This window comes from Thunnus albacares, chromosome 3 (assembly GCF_914725855.1).
Source record: "Thunnus albacares chromosome 3, fThuAlb1.1, whole genome shotgun sequence".
NCBI classification, from domain to species: Eukaryota; Metazoa; Chordata; class Actinopteri; order Scombriformes; family Scombridae; genus Thunnus; species Thunnus albacares.
The window spans coordinates 18860914-18888094 of NC_058108.1; the positions used below are offsets into that span (position 1 = coordinate 18860914).

General features: G+C 39.1%; 4 protein-coding genes and 1 long non-coding RNA gene across 6 annotated transcripts; 2 read left to right on the forward strand and 3 right to left on the reverse strand.

Moving 5' to 3' along the window:
• Positions 1 to 629: 629 nt before the first annotated feature.
• On the reverse strand, positions 630 to 1557 carry LOC122979398. Its single transcript, XR_006402847.1, has 4 exons — positions 1456 to 1557; positions 1159 to 1230; positions 979 to 1022; positions 630 to 840 (listed from the first exon to the last, which is right to left on the reverse strand). It is a non-coding gene; the product is annotated as an uncharacterized LOC122979398 (long non-coding RNA).
• Positions 1558 to 3113: 1556 nt separating this feature from the next.
• On the reverse strand, positions 3114 to 4564 carry cxcl8a (chemokine (C-X-C motif) ligand 8a). 2 transcript variants are annotated; one of them, XM_044346803.1, is made up of 4 exons: positions 4297 to 4564; positions 4026 to 4158; positions 3795 to 3881; positions 3114 to 3647 (listed from the first exon to the last, which is right to left on the reverse strand). In XM_044346803.1, exons 1-4 carry the CDS (start codon positions 4361 to 4363, stop codon positions 3641 to 3643), a joined length of 294 nt encoding a protein of 97 aa, XP_044202738.1. In that variant the 5' UTR covers positions 4364 to 4564; the 3' UTR covers positions 3114 to 3640. The 2 variants fall into 2 exon arrangements, with proteins under 2 accessions (XP_044202738.1, XP_044202737.1); XM_044346802.1 differs by having other exon boundaries at positions 3114 to 3650.
• Positions 4565 to 10426: 5862 nt separating this feature from the next.
• LOC122979396 (interleukin-8-like) lies at positions 10427 to 12286 on the forward strand. Its single transcript, XM_044346804.1, has 4 exons — positions 10427 to 10607; positions 10917 to 11049; positions 11142 to 11222; positions 11900 to 12286. Exons 1-4 carry the CDS (start codon positions 10556 to 10558, stop codon positions 11910 to 11912), a joined length of 279 nt encoding a protein of 92 aa, XP_044202739.1. The 5' UTR covers positions 10427 to 10555; the 3' UTR covers positions 11913 to 12286.
• A 3224-nt stretch (positions 12287 to 15510) lies between these two features.
• Positions 15511 to 22909, forward strand: fbxo10 (F-box protein 10). Its single transcript, XM_044346806.1, has 11 exons — positions 15511 to 15699; positions 16071 to 16700; positions 16868 to 17683; positions 17899 to 18048; positions 19173 to 19309; positions 19984 to 20054; positions 20149 to 20301; positions 20430 to 20780; positions 20872 to 21182; positions 21272 to 21456; positions 21634 to 22909. Exons 2-11 carry the CDS (start codon positions 16116 to 16118, stop codon positions 21812 to 21814), a joined length of 2940 nt encoding a protein of 979 aa, XP_044202741.1. The 5' UTR covers positions 15511 to 15699; positions 16071 to 16115; the 3' UTR covers positions 21815 to 22909.
• On the reverse strand, positions 22842 to 27068 carry polr1e (RNA polymerase I subunit E). The gene is made up of 12 exons (XM_044346807.1): positions 26914 to 27068; positions 26465 to 26568; positions 26289 to 26365; positions 26099 to 26184; positions 25931 to 25983; positions 25693 to 25837; positions 25342 to 25452; positions 24321 to 24417; positions 24090 to 24220; positions 23916 to 23997; positions 23320 to 23451; positions 22842 to 23134 (listed from the first exon to the last, which is right to left on the reverse strand). The coding sequence occupies exons 1-12, from the start codon at positions 26987 to 26989 to the stop codon at positions 22969 to 22971; spliced, it is 1260 nt and encodes a 419-aa protein (XP_044202742.1). The 5' UTR covers positions 26990 to 27068; the 3' UTR covers positions 22842 to 22968.
• Positions 27069 to 27181: the final 113 nt, after the last annotated feature.

Consider the following 27181-nt stretch of genomic DNA (forward strand, 5'->3'; position numbering starts at 1 on the left):
ACATCACACTGTACAAATTCTGTAAAGAGAGGAAGAAGCTAGAAGAGAAGGGCTCAAAGGAACTTCCACATGTACTTACCATAGTGGAAGCAAGGTTTTCACTGATGAATAAGAGAAGGAAGTGACTGTGACTCTGACGGTGACTCACATACTTGGAATACACAGACACACACACACACACACACACACACACACACACACACACACACACACACACACACACATCAAGTGTTGAATAAAAAGTTTTCATTATCTTAAGTTGTTGTCATAATCTTTATTTCATAATGTTACATTTCACCCCAGGATATGTTACAACTAACCCAGACTATGGGGTCAATTATAACATTTCACTCCTTGTGTTTGAGACTAAACCATGCATATTCTGTTTGTGTGGCAGAGATAACAGCTACACCATTTAATAGCAGACACGTCACTAGTTTGCTTCACATTTTAAATGCACTGCTTTAAAAGAGCTCCAAGCTAGAGACAGAAATGTCAAAAATGTTATAACCATCCCCAGTCTTCTCTAGGCTATAATTTTGTGTAGACTGAAAACTCCTGATTATTCTGTTCTGTCACTGCATGGTAATTACAATGCAGTAAGTGCATATCGCAATGCATTTTTGAATTGAGAAATTTCCACACCTCTACCACCAGATAGTCTTGATAACATTTATTATGCTTATAAAATACTCTATTGAGCCGTCAGGGCTTTTCTTGGGGCTTCTCTTGGGTGCTCTGTGGACATGGTGGTTGTAGTCCAGGCCAGCCAGTAAGCTTTATAGACTGGAGGGCTGAAGCTTAAGAACTTGCTGGCATACATCAGGATGTGCAGTTGACCTACGGATTCAGTGGGAACTGTTAGATTATATAATTTCTTTCTGAACAGTACTCCAAGTGCATATGTAACATTGAATAAAACCACTGAATAATCTTTTAAAAGTGACACAACAGGAAAATTAAACTGCATAATTATACCCGAAGTGCAAGTACTTGTGGACCTCCTTCAGCCAGCAGCCAACCTAGTATGTATGAGTGAATAATTGAATTACTCACAAAAAAAGTCATCATAGTTTTCAGCCATCTTGCAAAAATACATACATACAAGGTATTGTTACCTGCCTGAATTGAGTATCATACCATTGATAACTAACTTACCTTGTTTCCAAAAGGTGAATAGCGGTTTCCTCAGCTTCAATGAAACCAAGACCCTCCACAGCAAAGTCATCTCTGCAGAAAATCAAATAATGGAGGTCAAACTATAATCTGAAAATTTTTTCCTGGTTACACATTTATCACACATTGAAATAGTCCACAAGGACTAAATCTTATACTTTATATACTGTGTATGTTACCACCTTGCCTCAAATTTTCAATTGTGCTTGTGTTTGTAGAAGGAATCACTGAGTATGATCAGAGTCAGACCAAACATCTATTTACATACCATGTAATTACCTATGTGAGAGTGACTCGCCAACAGTACTGGAAAGGGCGGGTATTGGATGTGTGGCAATCTGACGGTTGGTTGGTGTTGATGTTGTAGCCAAAGAACCTGCCTGATATCTGCAAGAAAACAACCAGTACATCATTTTTCAGTCTGTTCTAAAATTATAAATAAATTTAACTGAGGTCATATCCAGGGCCTGACTGATACTGGATTTTTGGGGCTGATGCAGATACCAATATTAGGGAGTAAAAAAATTCCAATTTCGATATATCAGCCGATAATCTTGTATATGCAGAACATATACATAAATGCACATTTTTTGCAATGATCCCTCAAATGTAGTTATCAAACATTTGTGACAAAGATATGTAATCTAATTCTTGTCTCTCCATTGAAAATAACCCAATTATCCAGGACTCATCCATAAGTTTCCTTGGAGTTCTGATTGACGAAACTCTAAGCTGGAAGAATCATATTCATTTTGTTTGCAAAAAAATGTAAAAATCTATTGGCATCAACTGCAAATTTCGAGGGTTTGGTTCATCAGAAGTGTTTATTAACTCTTAATTATAGCCTAATTTATCCGTACCTCATATATTGCAACATTATTTGGGGATCGACTTATCCCACCTACCTTTATAAGCTTTATATTTTGCAGAAAAAGTTTTGCAGAATTGCTACATTTAGCAGATGGGCTGACCACTCAGCCCCTCTCTTCAATCAGCTCAAGATCCTAACAATTTTTAACATAAACAAATACCAAACTTTAAAATTTTGCATCAGCCTGCTTCACATTCTCTCACACATACACCAAAACACACACACCCTCATTACATTATTTTATCTGTTTTGTATCTTTGCTTGGTTTGTGCTGCCTACTTTATGTTTGCTTTTAATTCTGTAGTTGCTTGTTTGTTTACTTTTGTGGATCACATGACTTTCATATTTGCTTATAATGCATAATGAGGTGAGATTACTACCATAAGACTCTAGGGCTTTTCTAAATCTCACATGTACAATTTGTTTCCTCTCTTTTGTTAATGTGTTTTATGCTGCTTTGTTTTTACTGTGCAAATAAAATTTTAAAAAATAAAAAAAATAATGGAGGCGTGATATAAACAGTTGTTTATAAACTTATGCTGTACCCAGCATAAGTTCCAAAAAGCAGCAGTGATTTTCACTGGATCATTTTGGCATTTCACATTGTGAAAGTCGCCACAGCTGCTGAGGCTAAGCATTACCATTGTGAAATGTCAACATTGCTGGTCAACAAAAAAGCAGAAATAAATTTTTCCAACATGAAGCAAGTAATCTACGTCACCTACAGATGTATTCAGTAAAATAATGAGTAAACATTTATGTTTGACAGGAACTGTCTTTAAAGTGCTGAATAAACAGTAAAAACACTGATGACAGCATTTAACTGTGGGAACACAGGCACACATAAATATCAGGACAAACACCAAACACCATATTAGTATATTTATTTATCTATTTATTTGTGTGTCATAGGTTTAGACCCTGTGGCAATACAGTCAGATCATTACACGAGCAGCATCATATTGCTCGGCAGTGCTATATAATAAAGTGGAGTCAGAGCACACTATAAACATTTCTTTCTTCATTCTTCTTTGTGTGAAATAAAAATGCTAGAAAAAAAATCTCATTTTTGTGTTGTAAAACCTTTGGTAGTATTTAATTCAGTATATGTAAGAATACATGTTGTCTTACGTCAAAATATTTCATGTCATTTTAAACATCTTAGGGAAGACGATTTAAGACAAAACAAAGCAATTCCATTTTCAATTTCATATAAACCTTGTTTTATTAATTGATAGGTTGTCATCGGACTTACACAAAGGAATCCAGATAGATTTACATTTCATAAATACATCAATAAATATGTTTAACATATCAGTTAGCGACAAGCGAACAGTAGGAGAAATCAAACAGTTGGCTAAGACATGTAAGTGTCATACAAGCAAGCAGATACTTGTTAATAAATAACATGTTTGATACAAACATAAATACGAATAAATTCAGTTGCACTTCTGTTGTCAGTTTCAACTGTTGATTAATAATGCTGACTGTGGTGTGTGACTTTATCATCTGATCACACGAATATTTCCCGGTACTTTTCTGTTTTCTTAAACAGCTCTGACTCATGAAATATGGGTTCCTTTCACCATTTGTTCAGCTTCTGCTGCAGAGAAAAGAGACAGAAAAGAACATTTACTATGTGTATCAAATCAACAGACATTTTCTGTTAAATAAAAGTAGAGAAACGTTTTCATGTTCATCCATTATTTAGTAATATACTGTCCTTATGTGATGAACTTGTACTTACTTGGAAAGGATCTTCTTAATCACTTTCTTCACCCAGGGAGCCTCGGGGTCTAGACAGACCTCTTGGCCTGTCTTTTTCAGTGTAGCACTGCAACACCAAGCAAGAGACAGAGATGCAGTCAGAACAAGTTATCTTTGATGAAGACAAATGTCAAAGTCCTATCATCATCATCACAGTTAAGATCAGTGTTTGTTGCTGAGATGGGATGAAGGCTTTGAAATGAGTTCTTACATGATCTCGGTTTCCTCGCAGTGGGAGTTGGCAGGAATCAGCTCCACTTTCTGAATGTGGCGGCCGATGGGTTTGCTCTCTGTCATGATACAGCGGCAGTGCAGCTCCACTCCCAAGCTTGTCAGACTCATCACTGATAACAGACAGGAGTCAAATATGGTTAAGTACAATAGTGTTGATATTGATACTCTATACCTCTCCATGCAGTGAGAGGAAGAGCACAGCAGACTGTGCACAATATAATAGAATTAAATAATAAAAATAATCTTACCTTCACTGGTGGCCAGAAGGCACAGGAGCACCACAACAGCAGTGACCGTAACTTTGCTGCTCATCATTTTGCCTTTTACAAATTCTGCAACAACTAAGACACTAAAAGATAAAAACGTCTTTCAGAAAGCTCTCAGATGAAGACTGCAGCACTATGTTATAGAAAGGCAGGCAACTTTTACTTCTGCTAATTCCTTCTCTCCTCTGCTTTCCTTTTCTTGCTGCCCTTCCGCTTTGCTTTTTGACTGTAATGCTGAAGAGGAGAGTGGCACCTTTTATAGCCCTCTCCTGAATGAGTCACTTCCTTAAAAGTCTTGCGCAAGCTTGGATTGTCTGAAGAGTGGGAATTTACAGTGAGGTGCTTGAAAAGTATTTGACTACAATAAATGATTTATCAAGATGGATCATGGGTCACTATTTGTCACACTACAGCATTTTCATTTGGAAAAACACTGTGACTAAAAGTTGTTAATGAAGTGAATGTTGTGACAGGGACGCTTGAGAGATTTTCTTAGCAAATTAATTTCCTGTTTCCTTATTGCTTTGAGCTGATTGCACAATTGCTACTAATTGCTTATGAATAGACATTGATCAACTGACAAGTGATTCATAGTTGGCATATAATCAAATGAACAATTACATGCAATCTCTTTATGGACAAGTGACAAATGCAGCCCTCAGGTTTTGTCATCAACCCTCAGAAAAGGGAATTTGTTGTACCAAGAGTTAATTCACATAATTAACTTTGTATTGGCATGTCTCTCACATACTGGAACAACCGTTGGACAGCTATTAAAACAAGAATTTCCACATGACGCCCTGCATGTACTGCCATGTTTAATGTTGTTAAAAGTTCAGTCTTTGCAGCCACCATCACATACTTTTTTTCAAGTGAAAATTGTTACCCAACTGCTGATGTTCATTAACAGGAATACTGTACAATGAGCTTTAATTTGAATTGGTTTATGTCAATATAGAAATAACTGTGCGGGAGATACAGCCCTTTTAAAACAGAGTACCCAAAGTTTCAGGATTCAAACATAATTGCATAGCTACACATAAAGTCAAACAAATCATCATATTTAATATTTTGACAGTCGATAACTGTCTGAAGTCTTAGACCTATAGACATCAGCAGATGCTTTGTATCTTCCCTGGTGATGCACTCCCAGGTCTTCACTGCAGCCACCTTCAGCTCTTGCTTGTTGTGGGATCTCTATGTCTTTATTCTGGTCTTCAATCAATCTTGCAGCTCAATCGGATTGAGATCAGGTGATTGACTTGGCCAGTCAAGGATATTCCACAGCTTCATCCTGAAAAGCTATTTGGTTGCATTGACCGTATGTTTAGGATCATTGTCTTGCTGAATGATGAAATGTCCAATTTTGATGCATTCGGCTGAATGTGAGCACACAGAATGCTCCGGTACACCTCTTCATTCATCATGTTGCTTCTGTCAGCAGTGAAATCATCAATAAATGCCAGTGTGCCACTTCTATAGGCAGACATAGATGCCCAAGCTATAACAGGAGCACCACCATATTTGACAAATGAGATGCTATGCTTTGGGTCATGAGCTTTGCCTTTTTTCACTTTCACTTTCTTCCCTCCATCATTTTGAATGAGGTTGATTTTTGTTTCATCAGTCTGTAGAGCTCTACCGCTTTCTTTTTGTGTTTTCCAAACTGTAATCTGGCCTTTCTGTTTCTGAGACTTTGTATCTTGTGATGAATTCCCTGAGATTATCATGAAGTCTCCTCTTGATCGTAGACAAGGAAACATGTACACCTTCATCCTGGAGAGCATTGTTAACTTGCTGTGCAGTCATAAAGGGCTTTTTCTTCACCATGCAAATGATTTTCTGGTCATCCACAAGACTTGTGCACCTCAGTCTACCAGCTCTTTTCCCGTTTTCCTGTGCGCACCTGCTTTTTAAGACTGTTGCCTGTTGATTTTGGCAAATCAACTACCTTTGATGTCTCTCTGATAGATTTTTGCTTTTTTTTCCAGCCTCATTATTATCTTCTTCACTTATATGGTCACCTCTTTAATACTAATATTTACAGACAACTAAACCTCAATCCAAATACCAACTCTCAATCAACTCTGAACCACTTTTGTGCATCAATTTTTATTTCAGATTGAATGTGCTGAAACACAGAGCCTGTAAAACAAACAAACAAAAAAGTGCAACTGTCCAAATGCTGTCTGGACTGTATATTGATGGCTCATGCTTTTTGCATTCCTAAAGGAATGTGTCAGGCAGTGTGCCAAAAGCGTTCATGAACTTAAAAGTAATGCAACCTCAACAAGCTGACACACACATCTGCTCACAGTCATCACGTCACTCTAGGCACACTCACAAAACAGAGGGAAGTATGGAGCAACTTTGTAAAGAGGGGTTAATTTTGCGGTTTTGACATTTGTTCATGACTTCAATTCTTGCCTAACCTAAACAATACGTGCTGATTTGGAAGCTGAAAGATTTGGATAGAAGACAACATTATGTCAGCTAAAAGTAAAACAAGTACTATCTTAATTATTTCTCTATTGAATACAGGAGCAAAATATGACAAATCTCATCTAGAGGCATATATGTCCATCTCCACTTAGACTGTATAGAAATTGAAACCAGAAGTAAATAACACTCATGACTAAATACAGAGCATGTGATTAACTTCACTGGAAAGTTTCTGATTTAACGTTTTCAATATTAAATCTAATGTATGTGGTGAGATGGGTAAAAAAAAAGAAAGAAAAAGTGACAGACAGCACCTGACCAGCATAAATCAGGAAACACAAGTTTACAAAAGTTGAACTTCATTTATCGGTCTTTCCCCAAATTTCTGTGGTGCTAGGGACAGACTACACGTCAGATGATTTTAGAATAGAAACTATGAAGACGAGAGAGAAGTGTAGGATCTGTAAATTTATGGCATTTCTTGGTTTAATGTAAGTCAAATTATTTGTGTAACAATTGCAATGGCAGGTGCAAATCATGAACATTTTCATTGCTGTAACTGATACGTGAGATTTCATTTTGTAGAGCATGCTCAATTTCACACACACACACACACATACATATAGTCATGTTTCCATCACCTCAAAGGACATTACATTACACTTACATTGATTTCCTGGAGACTTACATTGTCCCTAATTCTTACCCTAACCGTAACTTAAACCAAGTCCACAACCTAAAATTAATTATTTACATTATGAGGACTTAGCTTTTGTCCCAACAAGGGAGGCAAGTTCCCACAAGTGACTGTGTAAACAGCCTCATAACCCCATATCTTGAGACTAGTGATACTTGGCACATACACACTCATGAACAATAGAGGAAACAGGCTTATTAGTTTCGTGGGATCACAGAGCAAGTGTGATGAAATCTCCTTTGACAGTGTGGTACACAGATGTCTGGATATTCCAAAACTTCCCCTTGACCCCAACTGAAACTTTTATCATTGCAGAGTAGAAAATCACCAAACTATGATGAACATGTGAATCTCAGACTAAACTTTGGTGGCCCTGCATTGTAATCATGGCTTATCATTTTATATAATGTTAAATATTAAAGGGATTACAATAAAGAGATGGCAATGTCAGTTGGTCTGTCGGTCCACCACTTTGGACCAGAATGAAATCACTCAACAAATAGAGTGGATGGATTGTCATTAAATATGTAAAAACATATGTGGTCCCCAGAGGATAAATCCTAATTATTTGGTGATCCCCTGATTTTTTTTCCTCTAGTGGCAGGATAAGGTTTGGAGTGAAATGTCTATACAACTGTTGGATGGCCTGCCATAAAATTTACAACACACATTCAAGGTCTACAGAGAATGAATCCTAATCACCTCAGTGATCCCCTGACTTTTCAACTAAGTTCTACTTATTCAGTGAAATATCTCAGCATCTACCAGATGGATTGCCACAAAATTTAGGGGAGAATGGTTCCTAGAGGAGCAATCTAATCTAATTTAATGTGGTGTCAGCAGGTTGCAGCAAGCAATTTTTTTTTTTTTTTTACAGAATAAGATGTCTTCACAACTATTGGATGAATTGCCATGAAATTTGGTATATCTATTCATGTTCCCCACAGGATATATTGCAATAACTATGGTGATCCCCTGACTTTTCATCTAGCCCCATGAAGCCCAAAACTAATGGCACTCCCATTAACCTCAACTGCACTTTATGTTTAGTGCTAATTAGTCTCTTAGCAAGTGTCAGTATGCAAAAACAAAATGCACAAAAAGACAGGAAAATACAAAAAAAGTGGCCCTTAGTCATTCTATGAATCAATCTTTTGGCACATATTGCTTTCTTCAGGATCAGTACAGGGTTGCGTAACAATGCGTTGTGCAGCAAGTTATTGCATAGCATTTCACTGCATTGCATATACTTTATACAGGAATAAAGTATGGTAGTTTTACAGTGTCATACTGTAGAATTGGTTTGCATATTTACAGTGGGGAAAATAAGTATTCAACATGTCAGCCTTTTTTTTCATTAAACATATTTCCATTGCAGCTATTTATATGAAATTACCAGACATTAGTATTAACTTTAACTCAATAAGGCAACACAGCTTAAGAAATCATAACATTCCAATCAATAAAAAGTATTAACTACATTTCAGTTAGCGTATTCAATACTTTTTTCCTGCATCATTCCAATTTAATGCACATAACTTTTTTTACTGATTGGAATATTATGATTTCTTCAGCTGTGTTGCCTTATTGAGTTAATACCAATGTCTGGTCTTAATTACATGTGAATAGCTGCACTGGAAATATGTTTACTGAAAAACGTGTTGACATGTTGAATAGTTATCTCCTCCAGTGTATGTCATGTCTTGAATAACTTGATTGTATTCTGCCTGATATACTATCGGTCTTATCATAAAATATGGTTTGCCAGCAAAAGATATATGCCTGCGCACACAGCACACCACAATACACCACACACTGATACCGGATACAAAAGATAAATACAAGAGCTGGGAAAATCGGGAATGAATCACAAACTTGTTGGTTCCCAGTCTATGTTTGAGAGGTTAGCTGATAGGCATGCTAGAGCTTTACTGTGCCCGATGAGTATTAAGTGTACAATAGCAAACAATTAGTTTCATCTGAGCTAGCATTGGACTATTGTTCATTTTGTTGAGGAAGTGACACGAGGAAGTGAGAATGCAGAAAGTAAACTCAGAGGTATACAGCCAGCCTCTGGAGATTTTGGGACACGTCAGGGGGTTTTGGAATTTGCAAATACTTGAAGGAGGAGTAAAAGATTAACTGCTTTTTTCCCCCCCTCACACAAAGGTTTGAGTGGGGGCATGTATGTGAGGGTGAGTGGCATTGCAGGAGTTCACATTCCACATGTGTAGTAGTGTTTCTCTGACGTTAAGCATCATGCCCGGACAAGCTTGCTGGCTTTTCATAACCTTCCCCTATATAACTACTCTAAATGATACTGTAAAGGCTTTCCAACTTATATTTACATGTACAGTACATAGTAATAATTCAGCTTTAGTTTTGCACAGCACATATTAACATTGACTTTAATAAGAAGTTGCAAACTGTCATATTCATGTTCCATGTTTAGGATTATACCCAGAAAAGAAAAGGGTTTTTGTTCTGCACACTTGATGTGGTTTGTTTAAAGAAAAACAGAGGTGGAGGTGGCTTGGTGATGTTATATTTTTGAGGTTATAACTCAAAACAAGTTACTTCAAAATACTGCGACACAAAAGCACAGAGACAGAAAAGATAAATGCACTTGGTTTGGCACAGATGTCCAAATTCTGCAGAGCTTCCCACTGAGCAATCTCTGCAAGACAATTCTCATTGGAAAACAATCTTTATTCCAAAAATCTTAGGTTTGCTTACTAGAATAAAAGCATATTGAGAAATAATTCCTTAAAGTTCCTCAAAATTGTTTAGTTTACTACTACAAATAGAGCTCCCTTAAATCTAAATAACCAATGACTATTGAGGCATGCTTGTTTCCTGTGAGTGGTACTATTAACAAAAAATGAACCCTCCTTTTATTGTGACTCAACAATGATGAGAAAAAAAACTCAGTTCCTTGGAATAAGTGAAGGAGGGAGAAATAAAGAGAGAATAAAGAGCAGATTTTTCTCAGTTTACAACTGCGTCACAAGTGAAGGGCTGAGCTTCATAGGTTTGCAGTCTACTGACTATAATTTTTTCTAAAAAGTAGATTGCATCTCTAACTTCAGCTTTAGAGCAGATATGTCTGTCATCAATATTGTGGTACTTCTGGTTATCCTGGCTATCCCTGAGGGTGAGTTTAATCTATCAATTACAGTTAAAATATAAGAATTTAATGATTTACTATCTTTGTTGCAGCATCCATGCACTCCTTGATTTACATCAAGTGCCTGTTTGTGATCTGCATTTTGTAACCAGCAGTATTATATATATATATATATATATATATATATATATATATATATATATATATGTGTGTGTGTGTGTGTGTGTGTGTGTGTGTGTGTGTGTGTGTGTGTGTGTGTATGTATATGTATGTGTGTGTGTATACATTGTTTCTGTCCAGATATTGAAATCCTTTTCTGGCCTCTTTCAACCTCAGGTATCAGTCTGGGGGATCAAGGAGTGATTCTGCGATGTCGATGCATTCACCTGGAGAAAAAGCCCATTGGACGTCACATAAGAACAGTGGAAGTGAACCGTCCTAATTCCCACTGCAAAAACGAGGAGATTATGTAAGCCCTGGGCGCAAAGTTCAATTGTTGTTCTGTTAACATAGTATACAATAATACTGTATCTGATGTCTGATCTGTCTTTGATCCCGCAGCGCTACACTTAAAAAGGATGGGCAAAAGGTTTGTCTGGACCCTAATGTTCCTTGGGTCATAAAAGTGAGGAAACTAGCTGAGTAAGTCCAGCTTCACTGTGTTTTTGTGAATGTTTAAACAGACCCTATTTGAACAGGAGAAATTTTAATTCTTTGTGTTCAGGGTAAGCAGTTGAAATAAACAAGACTGCTACACCACATGATTTTATTGTTGGGATAGTGTCAACTAAAAGGCAACTCTGCCTATTTTGCAGAAATAGATGTTATAAAAAGATGTTATATGGTTTGTTTGCATACTTCGTCATTGTGATTGGGAATCCATCACAAGGAAAACAATTGTGTATGTATGCAGGAGGAAAGTCACTTCTCCTTAACATTTGACTTTCAAGGAAGCTAGTAACTTATTTACTGCCTTAATGAGTGGGGCAAGGCTGTTGAAAAACCTTAAAGAAGCAGATACTTTCAACAATACAATGGGCACTAACAGAGCAAATGTCTCAGTCTAATTATAAAAACTGATTCTATTGGGACCGAGAAATTGTAGCTAAAATGAATCTCATTATTATCATATTTATCTCATTCCATTTCAAACCATGGTACTGAATTTAAAATTGTGGCATAAATTATTTCAGTGACACCATATTTGGATTTCCCTCCATTGTGGTTAGTCAGCAAACATGCTACTGCCAATTTCATATTCTATGTGTGTGTGTAAATGAAGTGACTAACTTCTAAAACAGGTGTTTTCTCCTCTGTAGGCAGACACTGTAAACAGCAAACCCTCTCAGATGGAATATGAAAGAAATGCAGCGGCTGTGATGAGTTTTTGTTTACTTTGAACCAACTTTTGAACTTCCTGAGAGTCATTGAGAACGGATGCATGTTGACACAAATGTATCTTTCTGATCAATATGTTAAGCATCACATGATTACATACTTTAATAGAGCTTGTATTTCAAAATGTTAATATTCTATCAGTAATTTTTGTGTCTTACTCTGCAATGCTGAACATAATGGAAAAATAAGAGCACCAAACAAACGTGAGTAGCAGTGCAGATTGCACAACACCATGATATTCAAAACAGTGGTGTACTGTCAGACAATAACTGTACAAATAAAATGTGACCTTATACGAACCAAACATCTATCAATATCTCTGTCTTTCTTTCTCCTTTGAGATTCTTTTTTATTTGTGTTATTTTTTCATTGCAATTTCTTAATGGGCAGCAATGCTCAGGGAAGGCAAGTTTATTTGTACAGCACATTTCTATAACAAGGCAATTCAAAGTGCTTTACATAAAACATAAAGGGCATCAAGGCAATATGTAAAAGCAACATAAGGCATTATAAAAAGACATTTAAATACAATTAAAAAGAGTGAAATAGAAAATAAAAATAAGCTAAAAGAGAATAAGACAGATAAAACAGGAGAGTAAAAGTTACAGTGTAGGGTAAGATATTAATAAAAAGCCTCAAGTTTGATTTAATAAAAGGTAGCAGCAAACTGATAAGCCTTCAGCCTTGAACTGAGAGTTGCAGCAGACCTGCAGTTTTCTGGGAGTTTTTTCCAGATATGTGGAGCATAAAAACTGAATGCTGCTTCTCCATGTTTTGACTCTGGGGACAGAGAGCAGACCTCTTCCAGCTGATCTGAGATGTTTGGATGGTTCATAACATAGTAGAAGATCAGAAATATATTTTTGGCCCTAAACCATTAGCCTAAGTTTAAGCTTTATAAACCAGCAACAGTATTTACTGAGAACTTGAGCAGCTGTGTTAGATTGTTTTCAGAGGGAGGATAGAGCTACACCTGAGGGTGAAGTCATGAAAGTTTCATTTCCTGATTTTGTCAACTGTTGTGTATTATTTATTGTGATTTTATAGAACATGTAGCAATGGAAAAAAAAACAGTCACCATATGCAATATTTTAAAATGTCTGGGAGAATACGAGATTGTTCTGCTCTTTGTGAGCATTTTAAATATTCAATGCTCCATAATGGAGTCATGTAGAACAGTGCACCTGCAGAGTCAGATTTAACCCTTAGTGGATAGACATCGCCACCTCTTGGTCAGAAGTGCATGTCATTACATGCTTTTTCATGGTTCATAAGTGCACTCCTACACAACCAACATGACTGATATCTTATCATTTTAGTGCGTCATTACATGAAGTTAAATGGTCTGTCTAACATCATTTCCCAGAGGAAGGTTTTGCTGCAGTTCATCTGTATAGAATCACAAGTGACTAGAGCCAACAGCAACATTCTGACACAACTGTAACACTCAGATTTTATCTTCATTGGTAAAATTAACAGAATAATAACTCTTGCTTCCTTTGATTATATCAATGCTTTTTCTACTGGCAGACACTCTGGAAATGTGGAATCCATCTGTATTTGTTGTGACATGTTTAGATTTGGAAAAGGAATTCAGGACTTTGGTCATAGCCATTTGATACTCATGTGAAAAAAGAGAATGATTCATAAAGTCATACCACAGACGTTACGCTCTGAGCTAGAAAGTGCTGCTTTGACTGCAGCAAAGCAAAGACTTGCTTTAACTACTTGCCATAACTATGCAAGACCACCAGTGTGTTCCTTTTTTGTGAATGTGCCAACCAACTCTGCATCAACTCACACCTAGGAAAAGACAGTTTGTTTTTCTCTGAAATCTTCTTTGGGAAAGGTTTTAAAAACAAAACCAATTCAAGCAATCATTGGAGATTAGTCCAAGGAACAAAACAATTAACATGATCAGACATGTAATAAATACAGAGTGCCTTGTATTGAGTTAGCAGAGTATAAAACTTAGTTTTGAAAGCCAGGAGTCAAATGCAGAAGCTGTTATATTAATTGCCTGTTGATGATCACTTATGAAGTATATTATCGTCATTTTGTGTAACGGGGAAGTTGCAGTAAAATTATTTTTACTTCTTGGCCTTTTTCACAACAGGCATTTCATAGTAGGGAAAGCACTACACATTAACAATGGCACTGTTCTATTCATATGTCCCATAAGTCATGACAGTGTGACAGTGAACCAGATTGCACAATAGCAGGACTCTGAAACTGAAGCAGCTAAATGAAAATCAGCCATAATTAATACATTTTATTATTAACACTGGTTTCTACCGTGAAAAAGTCCAAATGGTCCATATAACTCTCCCAGACAGACACAGGTTCATGTAACAATGCAGCAAAGTCACACATTTGAGAGCTGCACATAAAGTCTTTTTAAGTTGGGTGCAGTCATTTTGCTAAGCATAGAGCACTGGGCTGTAAGAGCAACTGCCAGTTTTTTTTTTCATTATCCTTCAGAGCCTTGCCAAAGTCCTCCTCTTGCAAGAGAGGGAGCAGGAGGAGGAATAAACAATAGCAAAAAGAAGCCTGTGTCTTGTTATCTTACTTGTTTGTCAAAACAGTATCATTCTTTTTTAATTAAATAAAAAGTTCTTGGAAAACTGGCTTGAATATTACTATTATATTTGTGCCATTTAATGAACTTGCACAGTCTATTATTAATGTATTCCATTGCAAAATTTTACAGTGATGACATAAAACAATGTGAATGACTATTAAAATAATAACCAACATATAGTAAAAGCACATGAATTTGCCTGCAATTAACATCACATTTTCAGCTTCTGCGTCCATTACTGTTATATCTCAGAAGAAAATTATAACAAGATCACATTCCAGATTAATTATCAGCGATGAGCTGTTATGATGGTGATTATTGTGTTGCTCGCTGCAGCCCTTCTATGTTAACACAATCAGTCCTCTGAGAATGTGCTGGGCTACACCCGTGAAGCATTTGTAAAAAGGAATCATATGATGAAAACACACCCTCATGACATAGGCCTTGTACTTTTATGACGACTACTTTCAATGGAATTTTGCGATTCGTATTTGCTTTTTGGATTAATCTGACTATGAATATGCCAAGTGTTCTGAAGAAACTATGAACTGCTTGATTTCCAAGTTCGTTTTCCAATCCCTCGCACATTCAACCCGTCGCCAATAACTCAATGGAAAAGCAAAAATCTGCCAGTAAAATCCTGAATTTTTGTCATTATCTGTGTTATCACAGAAGTGCGCTCCCCATCTTGCAATAAATATGATATTATTTGGATAATGATTATGGGAGAGGAAATAGCATGCAAATAAAAAAGTGTGTCCAGTTGTCATAGTAATATGTCGGCGGCAATGAGAGGCTAAACAGAGATGGAGCACGGCATCATACACAGCATACGTACGCGTATACATTGGATTTAACCGCTGCACATCAGCAGCCTGCTTAGGAAACACCCACTTTTAGGAAGCGGAAGATGGACCAGCCTCTCATGTTTCGTGCTCTCTTGCCGTAAATTGGAAGCAAATGTCTGAACTCCATCTCGATGGCACATCTGCAGTTATCATGGGTTGTTTTTAACTCTGGAAGCAGTGCAAAAAAAAAAAAAAAGTCGCAGTCGCAGACATGTAGTTAAGATAGCTAGCCGCCCTGAATACTGAACCATCATGTTATGATCTAGGTCAACTTCAGGCAAACCGGTGAAAGGTAGGTTAAGGCTTTCATTGCTGACGGGTACGATGCTTTTTGCGCTTGTTGTTGGAAGCTAACCTTAGTTACGCAAGGTTTGCCAGTAAGCACCGTTACCCAGCTAGCCAGTGATTCATCGTAGCAAACTATCATAACCTACACATATAAGTTAACGTTACACACATTGAAATTATTATAACATTACACTATACGTCATTTCCAACATGTCTATGTGTGTTTTCCTGTTACAATACAACAGGGCTGCTAGTTACAGTTATAGCTGGCCATGATAGCATTGAATAATATATGTATTTATTGTCCCTTTTAAGCTGTGTTGTGTATTTTTGTTGTTATTGTCATGTAACGTGCGTGTGACTGACTGTTTCCAGGTGCCTCTCCCGTCACGGTGCTCCCCAGCCGGTGTCTCTGCTGCCATGGAGGTGGGCAGCCTCCCCGTGGAGCTGTGGAGGGTTATCTTGGCCTATCTTCCTCTCCCTGACCTGGGCCGCTGCTGCCAGGTGTGCCGTGCCTGGCGGGAGCTCATCCTCTCCCTGGATAACACCCGCTGGAGACAACTCTGCCTGGGCTGCCCCGAGTGCAGACATCCCAACTGGCCCAGTCAGCCCCATCTGGAGCCCCCATCCTGGAGGGAGGCCCTGAAGCAGCACGCCATGGCCACCCGCACCTGGACTCAAAACGGGCCAGAGCTCCAGTCCTCTGCATGCCTCCTCCTTTTCCGTCGCCGGAAAGACCGCAGGGTTTGGCACGTGGGACCTGGGTGTGAGTTTGAGACCCTGCGCGGAGCTCTTGGGGTGGTGGGGCCGTACGACCGTGTGGTTCTCCATCCAGGGGTGTATGAGGAGCAGGCTGAAGTGGCGCTAAAGGTGCCCGTGGAGCTCGTTGGGCTGGGAAGACTGGGCGAGGTGGCCCTCCTGGTGTGTATGGAGCAGCAGTGCCCCACTGCCAGGCTGTGCAATCTGGTGTTCATGCCACCCTGGTTCTCCACGGTGGTCTACAAGGTGAAGTTACAGCTTGTCCAGATGGTTTCCTTATACAGTCATGTCTCTTATCTTAATGGAATTATATAACCTAATTTGTTTACTCTTGTGTGTTCTGATATGCTAACTAAATATTTATCTTTTTGATATCTGACTCATATTACCGTTCTCACCTTGCTTTTCTCTAGACATCATGGGGTCATGTCCAACTAGATAACTGCAACTTTGAGGGGGCTCAACTGCAAATCCGTGGCCCCGGAACTTGCCAGGCTCGCTTCTGCTCCTTCTCACAGGGCAGTTCTGCTCATTTGCTGGGTGTTGTCCTCAGTCTATTGGACAGCTGTGACTTCTCAGGAAGCGATACAGCATCTGTGACAGTAGAAGGTCCTCCAGTGGCAGAGAGGAACTGGGCTTGTAAACATTTGGCTGGCCTGGCCAGGACGTTCCCAACATGTGGTTTATTTGGGCATAATAATAGCCCTCCCAGAGGCCTCCAGGCCCACTCAACCAGTGGGCCACCTGGTGTTAAAAAGGAGCAAATTAGTATAGAGGACTGGCAGAGAAGAAACGGCGTGGAAGCAGTGTGTCAGGGCACAGTGATCGAAGATGGCTGGAGTGATGGTGAGCGCAGTGAGAGAGAGGACGAGAACCGAGAGGGAGAACGAACCAACACCAAAAACCCATTTACACTGGATTACAAAATCCCGTGTGACCATCATGGCTTATCCCACTTGCTCAAGCCGCAGCCAGATGGCTCTGTGCCATCGGCCTCTTCCTCAGATCCCCCGTCTGTGACCCCTGAACCCCTAACCCTTCAGCAGGAACTAGACAGGGACCCAGACGCACAGATATTGGCAGCATCCACTCTTGGCTGTATTGTCAGACGCTGCCTCTTCAGGGAAGGGAAGGGTGGTGTGCACTTGTCCAATTATGGACACGCACGACTGGAGGGAAATGTTTTCCGTGGGCTGAATTATGCTGTTCGCTGCATCCAGAACTCCACAGTAAATAAGATTATAATAACTTTGTTTCAGACTTGTGGAATGTCACTTCAATGTAACCTAACACATTTAAATTCCTTATGTTCAGTGACTTTTAAGCTGCATAACTTTTTAACTTATGTATTAAGTTATGGAAGTAGCCCAGATCATAAGTAATTAAGCAGCAGTTTCTTATTTAATCTGTTACTTGAGCTCTCTCTCTATCTCACCATCTTCAGATAGTGATGCTGAGAAATGAGGTGTGTGAGTGCCGTGCGTCAGGCGTGTTCCTGCGTCTCTCGGCTCAGGGCCTCATTGCAGAAAACAACATCCACTCGAATGGGGAAGCAGGGCTGGACATCCGAAAAGGGGCAAACCCCATCATTGTGGTAACTCCTGTTTATAAAAATACAGCTAATTTCCAAGTTTTATTATTACCAAAACACACCTTCTACTTTCCTGAATATAAAGACATTTTACTACAAATTATTTGTCTTAAATAGCTGTACAAGAACATTGCCTACGTAAAATTCAGTGTAAAATTATTAAAATCAAACTAGTGTAGTAAACTTGTTTAAACAAGAAACAAGACTTTGAAAGGGCATTTGTTGCCAACTTTTAGTACTTTAGTGCTCAATTTGATGTGGGATTCTGTTAGGGCTGCAACTAACAGTTATTCTCAGTCACTTTTAGGCTTAATTGATTAATAGTTTGTTCTAAAAAGTATTCACATTGCTTGTTTTGTTCTACCAACAGTCCAAAACCAAAAGATATTCAATTTAAAATTATACAAAACAATGAAAATCTGCAAATTTATGAAAAGCTGAAAATAGCAGACATTTAGCATTTTACTACTAAATTGCTGATGGTATTGCTAATAGTTCCAGCCCTAGATTCTGTTGAGGTTTAATTTCCCTTAATTTAATCTTAATTTAAGAGCCTGTAGACAGTCAGGGATTCATTGTATAAGAAGAGGAAGCTGTTTTGTGTAAACAATCAATCAATCAATCAATCAATCAATCAATCAATCAATCTTTATTTATATAGCGCCATATCACAACAGAAGTCATCTCAAGGCACTTTTCACATAGAGCAGGTCAAGACCGTACTCTTTAATTTACAGAGACCCAACAATTCCTCCATGAGCAAGCACTTGGCGACAGCGGTGAGGAAAAACTCCCCTTTAACGGGTAGAAACCTCAAGCAGACCCCGGCTCTTGGTGGGCGGCCATCTGCTTTGACCGGTTGGGTTGAGAGAGAGAAAGAGAGAGGGAAAGGGGGAGGGGGGACAGAAGAAAAACAATCACAACAACAAACAAACAAAGAGATGTCTATAATAAACTGGATGTATTCTTGGTGTAGAGGTTCATGAAACCTCACAAACGATATAAACTTAAGTCACAACAGTAGGTGTAGCCTACAGTATGTATTTCCAAATGTGTGGAAAGTGCTCTTAGTTTTCTCATCTTTTGTACTCAGTTTTTACACTCTGATTCTATCTTTTCTTCTACAGTGTAACAAAATACACAGTGGTTTGCGTTCTGGTGTTGTTGTCCTTGGCAATGGAAAAGGTTCAATTCGGAGTAACCAGATTTACAACAATAAGGAAGCAGGCGTGTATATTCTCTTCAGTGGAAATCCAGTGGTCAGGTGGGTGGGACCCCAGAACGTACTTGACCAGGAATGTGTTTTCACAGCTTTTCCCATCACTTGGGTATTATCCATTGTGTGAAGTCATTTTTCAAAAGATTTGTGCTTAGCTTCCTTGTTCTCTCTGCGTCAAATCAAATCAAAACACTCATGTCTATTATTCAAGGAAAGATATAGATGCGAGTCTACCACTCTTCTAAACATGTGAGAGTTATTGTTCAGCACAGTTAAGAGGAAATAGTTTCCCACGAATCAGGTCTGGTGCTTATTAGGATTGACCAATATATTTATGAGGGTACTGGCAATCTGAGCCACTTGAATTGTAGGAAATGAATTTAGTACAGTTTTTTCAAATTCCCACGCAACTGATAAAATCCTCTTTTTCCAAATGAAACATTTGTGTTGTATGGCTTGATAACCTATTTAGTAAAAGTCTGGTACGAGCTGTGTTATGTAATGTTGTAAGATAAACAAGCAAGGCTTATGTTTCTGCATTCTCTGTAGAAGAGATAAAAACCAACCACCCAACTAGAACCCAGAGTTGATATGAAGAACTGCTTATTAATTAGCTCTGTGTCATCACCACTGATTTTTGTGAAACTACATAAAATCTGTGTTTATTCAATATTTGCTCCCTTCCTGCTCATTTTATCCTTTAACTTTCTCTCTCATAGTGGAAATCACATCTTCCAAGGCCAGGCAGCAGGGATTGCTATTAATGAGAATGGCAGAGGGATGATAACAGGTGTGTTAAGTCCCAAAGTGTGTGGGTTCTTCATTTATCTGTCACAAACTTTGATTTTGTTACAAATAAATAAATAAATATATTGTAATTCCAGAGAATGTGATCAAAGAGAACCAGTGGGGGGGTGTGGACATTCGCAGAGGAGGTGACCCCATTCTGAGGAACAACTACATTTGTCATGGCTACTCAGATGGTGTGGTGGTGGGAGAGAGAGGCCGTGGACTTATTGAGGGAAATCATGTCTACTGTAAGTTGTTTCAGCCTGATAATGATGGAATCCTGAATTTATCTTGGCATAACAGATGTATGACTTATCCAAAAGGCTCTAGAAAGTCTCCCACATGCACAGATGTTTGATTTCTTGTCTTCCTCTAGGTAACAAAGGCTGTGGTGTGTGGGTTATGTCGTCCAGTCTTCCGCAGCTCTTAGGAAACTATATCACCCATAACTGTATGTATGGACTGGCAGTGTTCTGCAGGAAGGATCCAGAGAACATCGAGGCCAGGGAGGGAAACTGGCCAGGGCAGGAAGGGATTGGTGGAGAAGCAGGAAGAGGGGAAAGGAGGGGAGTAGAGGGAGAAGACAGAGAAGGGCAGGAGAACTTGAACGAGGAGGGGGAATTGTTTGCATGGGAGAGCGATCTGGACAGCGAGGATGAGCGCCACTCTGCCCGTCGCTCCATCAGCGTGGCCCTGGTAGAAAGCAACTGCATGAGCTACAACGGAGGTAATAAATGCACCCGCTGGGTCAAATACAAATAGTCACTCGCTCCTCCTCTCTAAATGCTCTCTCAATCTTTCTGTCTTCATTCCTGTAGCGGTCGGCCTGTATGTGAAGAGCAGCGAGCCGCTCAATGTTTTCGCTAACCTTGTGAACAGTAACCGGGGAACTGGCATTGGTGTGCTGCAGAGCAGTCAGCTGACCCGTCTGGTTACAAACTGCGTTCTTGAAAATGGTCGAGGTGGTGTTACGGTGGAGAGAGACTGCAGGGTGGAGCTTCGTGGTAATGGCATATATGAAAACTGTGGCCACGGTGTGAGTTTCAATGGTAACGGGCAGATTGTGGAGAATGATGTGGTTGGAAACCGTGGATATGGGATCCAGGTCTCTGGCAGTGCTGATATCAAGGTGAGATGGAGAGAGGCATTAATACAGTAACTCTTGTCTCTAAAAATACTAACACCACTATTCACTGAACAAATCATTCTTATCTTCAGGTACTGCGCAACCGTGTCCAACCAGCACAGGGTTGTGGCATCGCCGTGCTGGGGCCAGTAAAAGGTGCTGTCCATGACAATCTGTTATTCCAGGGCCACCCTGGAAACAAAAAAACACTTCTACATATGGATCCTGGCAATGAAAGCTGTGTGTTGCGCAACAACAGTATTCTAAGACATAACAGGTAACTAGGCAACCAAAAGAAAGTGCTAGAGATTTAAAGACCATCAGTGGCTTCGCTGTCTGCTCTTTCTGCCTCTTTTTCAGCTTATCATTTGCACTGCTCCTGATTTTTGTATTAAATTCTTTTTATGAAAAATAATTTTACTCACTGTTTCTTTTATCTCTTTGCATTTTATAGCTGTACATCTGCTCCCCCCTGGGTTTTAGAAAACCCTCCCCCTCGTCCACTGGCCAGCTCCCCTTCTGGACTCTCCTCATCCCAATATCCTTCCCGACTTGGAATTTCTATGACAACAAGAATCAGCGCCACTGTGGAGAGTGGTTGCCACAGTGGAAGCATGTTCTGCTCCATTCTGTGAAAAACAGCGAGCACTTAAAAAAAAAAACAATATGAATGACTTTGCCAAGAGGTCAGCATCTTGTCACATTTGGTCTGATGCATACTGGACTCCTCTGCACTCTGACCCCAAAGACGATCTTCCATGATGCCCTCCCATTCGGGTGGAGTCCGAGAAGAAAGAAGCTGCACCGATTATAACCACTAAAGAGGCCATCCACCTTCCTTTATATTATTATGGCACATTTTGTAAATCTGAAATCAGACTTTTTTTTTTAAATGTTACCCTGAAATGCCAGTGCACTCATCAAATTTGGACTAATGACTTGGAGCTGGAATTACAAGACATTCAAGCATTGTCATCATCACCCAACCATTTACACACTAAAGCTTTAACTCAATGTTCTCTTTTACTTGCAGACTTCATATTCATGTATATAATTAGCTGTAGCCTAAACTTCCTCCATTTTGTTACTGCGCTTCAGAGACTTGCTGGTTAGGAAGTGCACATTTATAAATCCTAGCAGGAGTCAAAGCAGCTTCAACCATGTTACAAAGTTAAGCTGTGCCTTGATTGACTTTTTTTAAAATCAATCGATGATTGTAGCTAGAGAAGGAGTTGTCATAATGTGAGGTGTATATGCAAAAAAAAAAAAAAAAAAAAGAACAAAGCCAAACTAGCTTCTGCCTCTTGCACAGAGCTGTTCTGTTACCTGGTGAGTCTGTGTTCTTGAATCACATCCTCATACTATTTTTAAAAAGCAATGCAGTCCAGCTTTCTTTGACTTCTTGCATGAAATTCAATGAGGGAAGACAACATATCATTCCAGATAGTATCAGCACCCTGCGCAGTGACACATAACCACAAACACTCACCAGATAATAGTCAGTTATAGAAGGAAAAAGATGTTCAGTGTGCAATATGTGATGTCAACAGATGTGCCTATACGTTTTAACTGTCTAAGCTAGATGTTTTCTAGAACTTGTTTACAGTGCATTACTCAGCTTCTTTGTATCTTGCACATAGAGCACTAAGTAACAACATCATGTATAATTCAAAGGTCATCATTTATTTGTTTACCAAATGCATTAATAAACAGTTCTCGTTTTTGTGGCATTTCCTTTTTTTTTTTTTTACAGTCCTCTCTTTATCCAATTCTTTTCCTCTCGCGGTCTTCAGTGCATTTTCTTGCGTTTCCTTCTCTCCATGAACTGATCGTATTTGACCAGAGGTAGAACAAGCGAGGCATGTCTGTGTTCATCTCGCAGTTCGGCGTCATCAGCCTTCCCTCGGGCTGATTTACTTAGGGTCAGTCCCATCGATTTTGCAACTTCAATTATCCTGTAGGAGGACATATTCATCAGTTACTGTATCCCGGCAGAGTTCTTCTATTGCAACTCATATTGACTGTTGTATGTGGTGGGATAATCATGAGTGCATAAGTGTAAAATACAGCAACACAACAATACACATACTTAAGTTTCCATATAAGAATATGTTTCCATATTTTTTTTTTTTCTTCTTACCTAGCCTCAGTGATTCCCAGGTCACGGTGCAGTAATGTGAGGTCAGCAGACATGTGACCCATATGCAGCAGCAGAGCCAGGCAGTACGCCGCTAATTTGGCACGCATTGATGCCGACAACATGTTCTGGACCCTAAAAGGTGTAATAAGGTCAATCAATCAATCAATTTTTATTTATATAGCGCCATATCACAACAAAAGTCATGTCAAGGCACTTTTCACATAGCGCAGGTCAAGACCGTACTCTTTATGCATGTGTGTTTGTATGCAAGACTGAATAACCAAATCAATAATCTGTAGGACAACAAATATATCAATTACACCCATTTCCTGACCTGAATTGAGGGTGTAAGAACAGATGTATGCTGTATAGATTGTAAAGCCCCTTGAGGCAAAATTGTGATTTCGGGTGAAATAAAACTGACTTGCTGCAGGTGAAATATAAAATTTAAATTGTTTAAATGACTAAATCAAATAGTGGTTATAAAATAAAGCATCAAAATGTGACCCCCCCCCCCCCCCCCCCCCCCCGACAAACATTTTATTTCAGCAAATATTCAATATGTGCAAAAGCTCACGGCTCTATCGCCGTCATACCTGCCGTTGTTGAAAGTCTCCACTGTGAATGTTTTGAATAGTTTGCTCTGAATGATGCGAGGACAGCCTTCCTCCTGACCAACTGTACATATAAACATAAATCACTATTAGAGTTGGCCCCAAAGGAGACACATATTTGACACACACAATGAAAATAAAGTAGAGATTACTCACACTTGCGGGTGATGCTCCTCTGCCGCGCCAGTTGGAGGAGCAGAGAAAGGTAAAAGGCACAGCAGGCCATTTTCTCTCTGGGTGCTCCTACACTTGGCATATTTTCCAGGTGCTTCACCACAGACAGGCACCTCAAAGAAAAAGAAAGTACACACAAAAATTATGAATGCAAGCAAGCGACATGCAGCTTAATAAAATGTCTTAGCGACTGTGAGCCCTCTGTCACCCTACCCGCCGTCGTCTTTCATTTTCTGCAGCTCTTCAGGGGTGAGTGCTGCCATCTTGGAACCAGCCTGCTCCAAAGCCCCAAACTCCACTGGACTCAGGACTGTGGATATTGATAAGGAACAAAAAAACAAACACAGTTGTAGCTTTAAACACACCTATAATATCTACTTTATGAGTCTGTCTTGGTTGGCTTGCTTACAGAGAGGAGGTCAACTCTTTTATTTAATGGTGCAAAGCTGTAAAACAAAGGAGCTGATTAATGACTTTGGGACGCAAAGGGAGGATTTTAATAACATTTTTACTTATGGTCAAGAGGTGGAGATTTCCCATTCTTCTAAAAAACATTGTGGTGTGCATTTGGATGAGAAACTAAACTAGAAGGAAATTACTAAAGGCTCAGTGTCACTCTAGGGGAATGTCACTGGGAAGAACAAGATGATGATAAATGAGCTGATCTAAAAAGGAGACCTCATCATTGGCTCACCTCCAGAGATTATTCTCGAAAACAGAGCAAGATAAAAGTTTCATTCTAAAATATGAAGAACACTCACTAGATAGTGTTTTTAGTGGATTCAACAGTTCTTTTAGTGCATAGCCACTCATGCCCCAATGCTCAACGGAAAAATTGAGAGATTAAAGCTTGTCAATGACATGCTAGAGTATTAAGTGGTCTTTATGATCATTTATTACTGTTGGCTGTTAGGTCTTTTGTATTCTTTATTTTCTCTGTGTTAGCACTGTAAGAGTTTTTATTGACTTGTGTTAATGTAACACATTACTTATCCATGTGGCCAGTGCTGTCTTTCAGACTGTTTTATTCTGGCTTTGTTATAATGATTTTTCCTGTCGTATGTGTTGGCATGTGGTGACTATTGTAGTTTCCCCTTTAGGGATCAATAAAGTATATCTAGTCCAATCTAATCTAATCTAATCTAATCTAATTCACTGTGCCACAATCTACAATTCCAATTCTTGCATTCTCTCACTGGCAAACACACAAACACACAAACTGGATGAAGGATACGATCGTCGAATAGGTAAACATTCTCAGGTTTGTCTGCGTCTGTATTGCAGGGAGGCAGGTGGAGAGCCAGGTCTGCCTGGGACTCTGTCTCAGCCACTTCCTGTTGCAGAGCTGAGAAGAGAGAGAGAAAAAAAACAATGTACAAACTAGAGGAAACACACAAAGCCACACGGAGAGCAAGACGATGACTGAAGCAGCCAGAAATTTAAGGTTAGCTTATCCTTCTTCTTCCTTCATTAACCAATCTCTCTTTGTGATTTCTTTAAAGTGAACTCTCACATAACTAATTGTTCATTTTGATATTATTGGTGTCTATACCTATGACTTAGACAATGTGACTTTAAAGCTTACCTTCCAGACCCTTCTGGTCAATCACACTGTTGGCAGCCTTAGCCACTGCTTGATGGAGAGTATCACTGCCCACCTGATTCAGTCTGCGAGAGCTCAGAGCTCTCTTCTGTTTGTTGGTGCCAAATGCCTCAATCAAAGAGTCAACCTAAAGAGAAAACAGAAACATAAGATTGAGATATTAATACCAAATTTAGTCTTATTCTAGCTGAGTCATCTCTTACAGAACAAACAGTGGTACCTTGTCTCTGTAGGTCTGTGTAGTATCTTGGGGTTTTGCCTCTGTTGCCTCTCCTGGTGAAAAAATAATGCAAAGTCCAAAAAAAAAAAACTCTGTTGAGTTTTTGAATGCAACTTAATATCTGAATGATCTGTCAAGTCATGTTATCTTTGTTCTTATTTGTTATACCCGGTATAAGAGGTTGCATGTTGAAGAGCTGAGCACTGTGCACCTCCATTTGCATGGTCTGTTTGTCCAGCACTCCAACATAATATCTAAACAGACATCAAGAGTCACACTCATTAAAAACTCACTTCACAGCTGTTCTGATCCAAGTCACAATTTCCTGCACAGATTTAGTCTTATGCTATCCACCTACTTGCAAAGACTGTTGCATTTTAACGACCCTGCTCCAAAATTATTTCCGACATAGGACAGCCTGTCTGATTCAGCAACCTAGACAGAAAAAAACCCGAACACTGACATGAAAGTACTGAAAGCCGAGCAACACTGTCTAATAGTCATTTTACTGAAGCAATCATGAAACTTTCTTACCAATATCCGTCTGCTTTTTTTTCTGGGGTTACTCTCATCTGCGTTCTTGTACATCGTAAAATCCAGTTTCTCTGCATTTTTGACGCAGCCATTTGAAAAGCGGACTATGAGATGCAGAAATATAATGAAGAATTGGTCAATACTTGCGATTCATGCCACAATAAACACATTTGTGATAGTATACATATGTACATTACATGAGCATGAAGCAAAGACATCATTAATAGCGTTATTATCATTTTTGCGACGTTTGTGGACTCTTAACTATTTTAATACATAGCACAAAAATAACAAAACTAAACAACTAGCAGTGTAGCTATCAGCCACGTGTGCGATGACAATGAGTGTTTACACAGAGAAGCTACGCACGACCCGACAATTACTGCCATGACTGCGATTAAAGTTTTCTTCTGACAAAGTTCGACAAGCAACAAATATGAGTCAGTTACCAATAACCGCTTTATCGGCCTCTCGCTCCTCTTCACAATACACTAACGAACTAGAGGTAGCCATAGTTGTTGTCATGTGTTTGCATGTGTTCAAGAGGTTTCACTCCTTCGTACTTCCGTCTTCGTCAAGATTCACGTACACGAAACAAAGAAGAGCGGCGTTCTACTTCTTCTTCTTTGGTTTTTAGTGGCAGTTGGCGTCCAAAATGTCGTATTACCACCATCTACTGGATTTACACTAACATCTCCATTGACTAAATAAAATAAT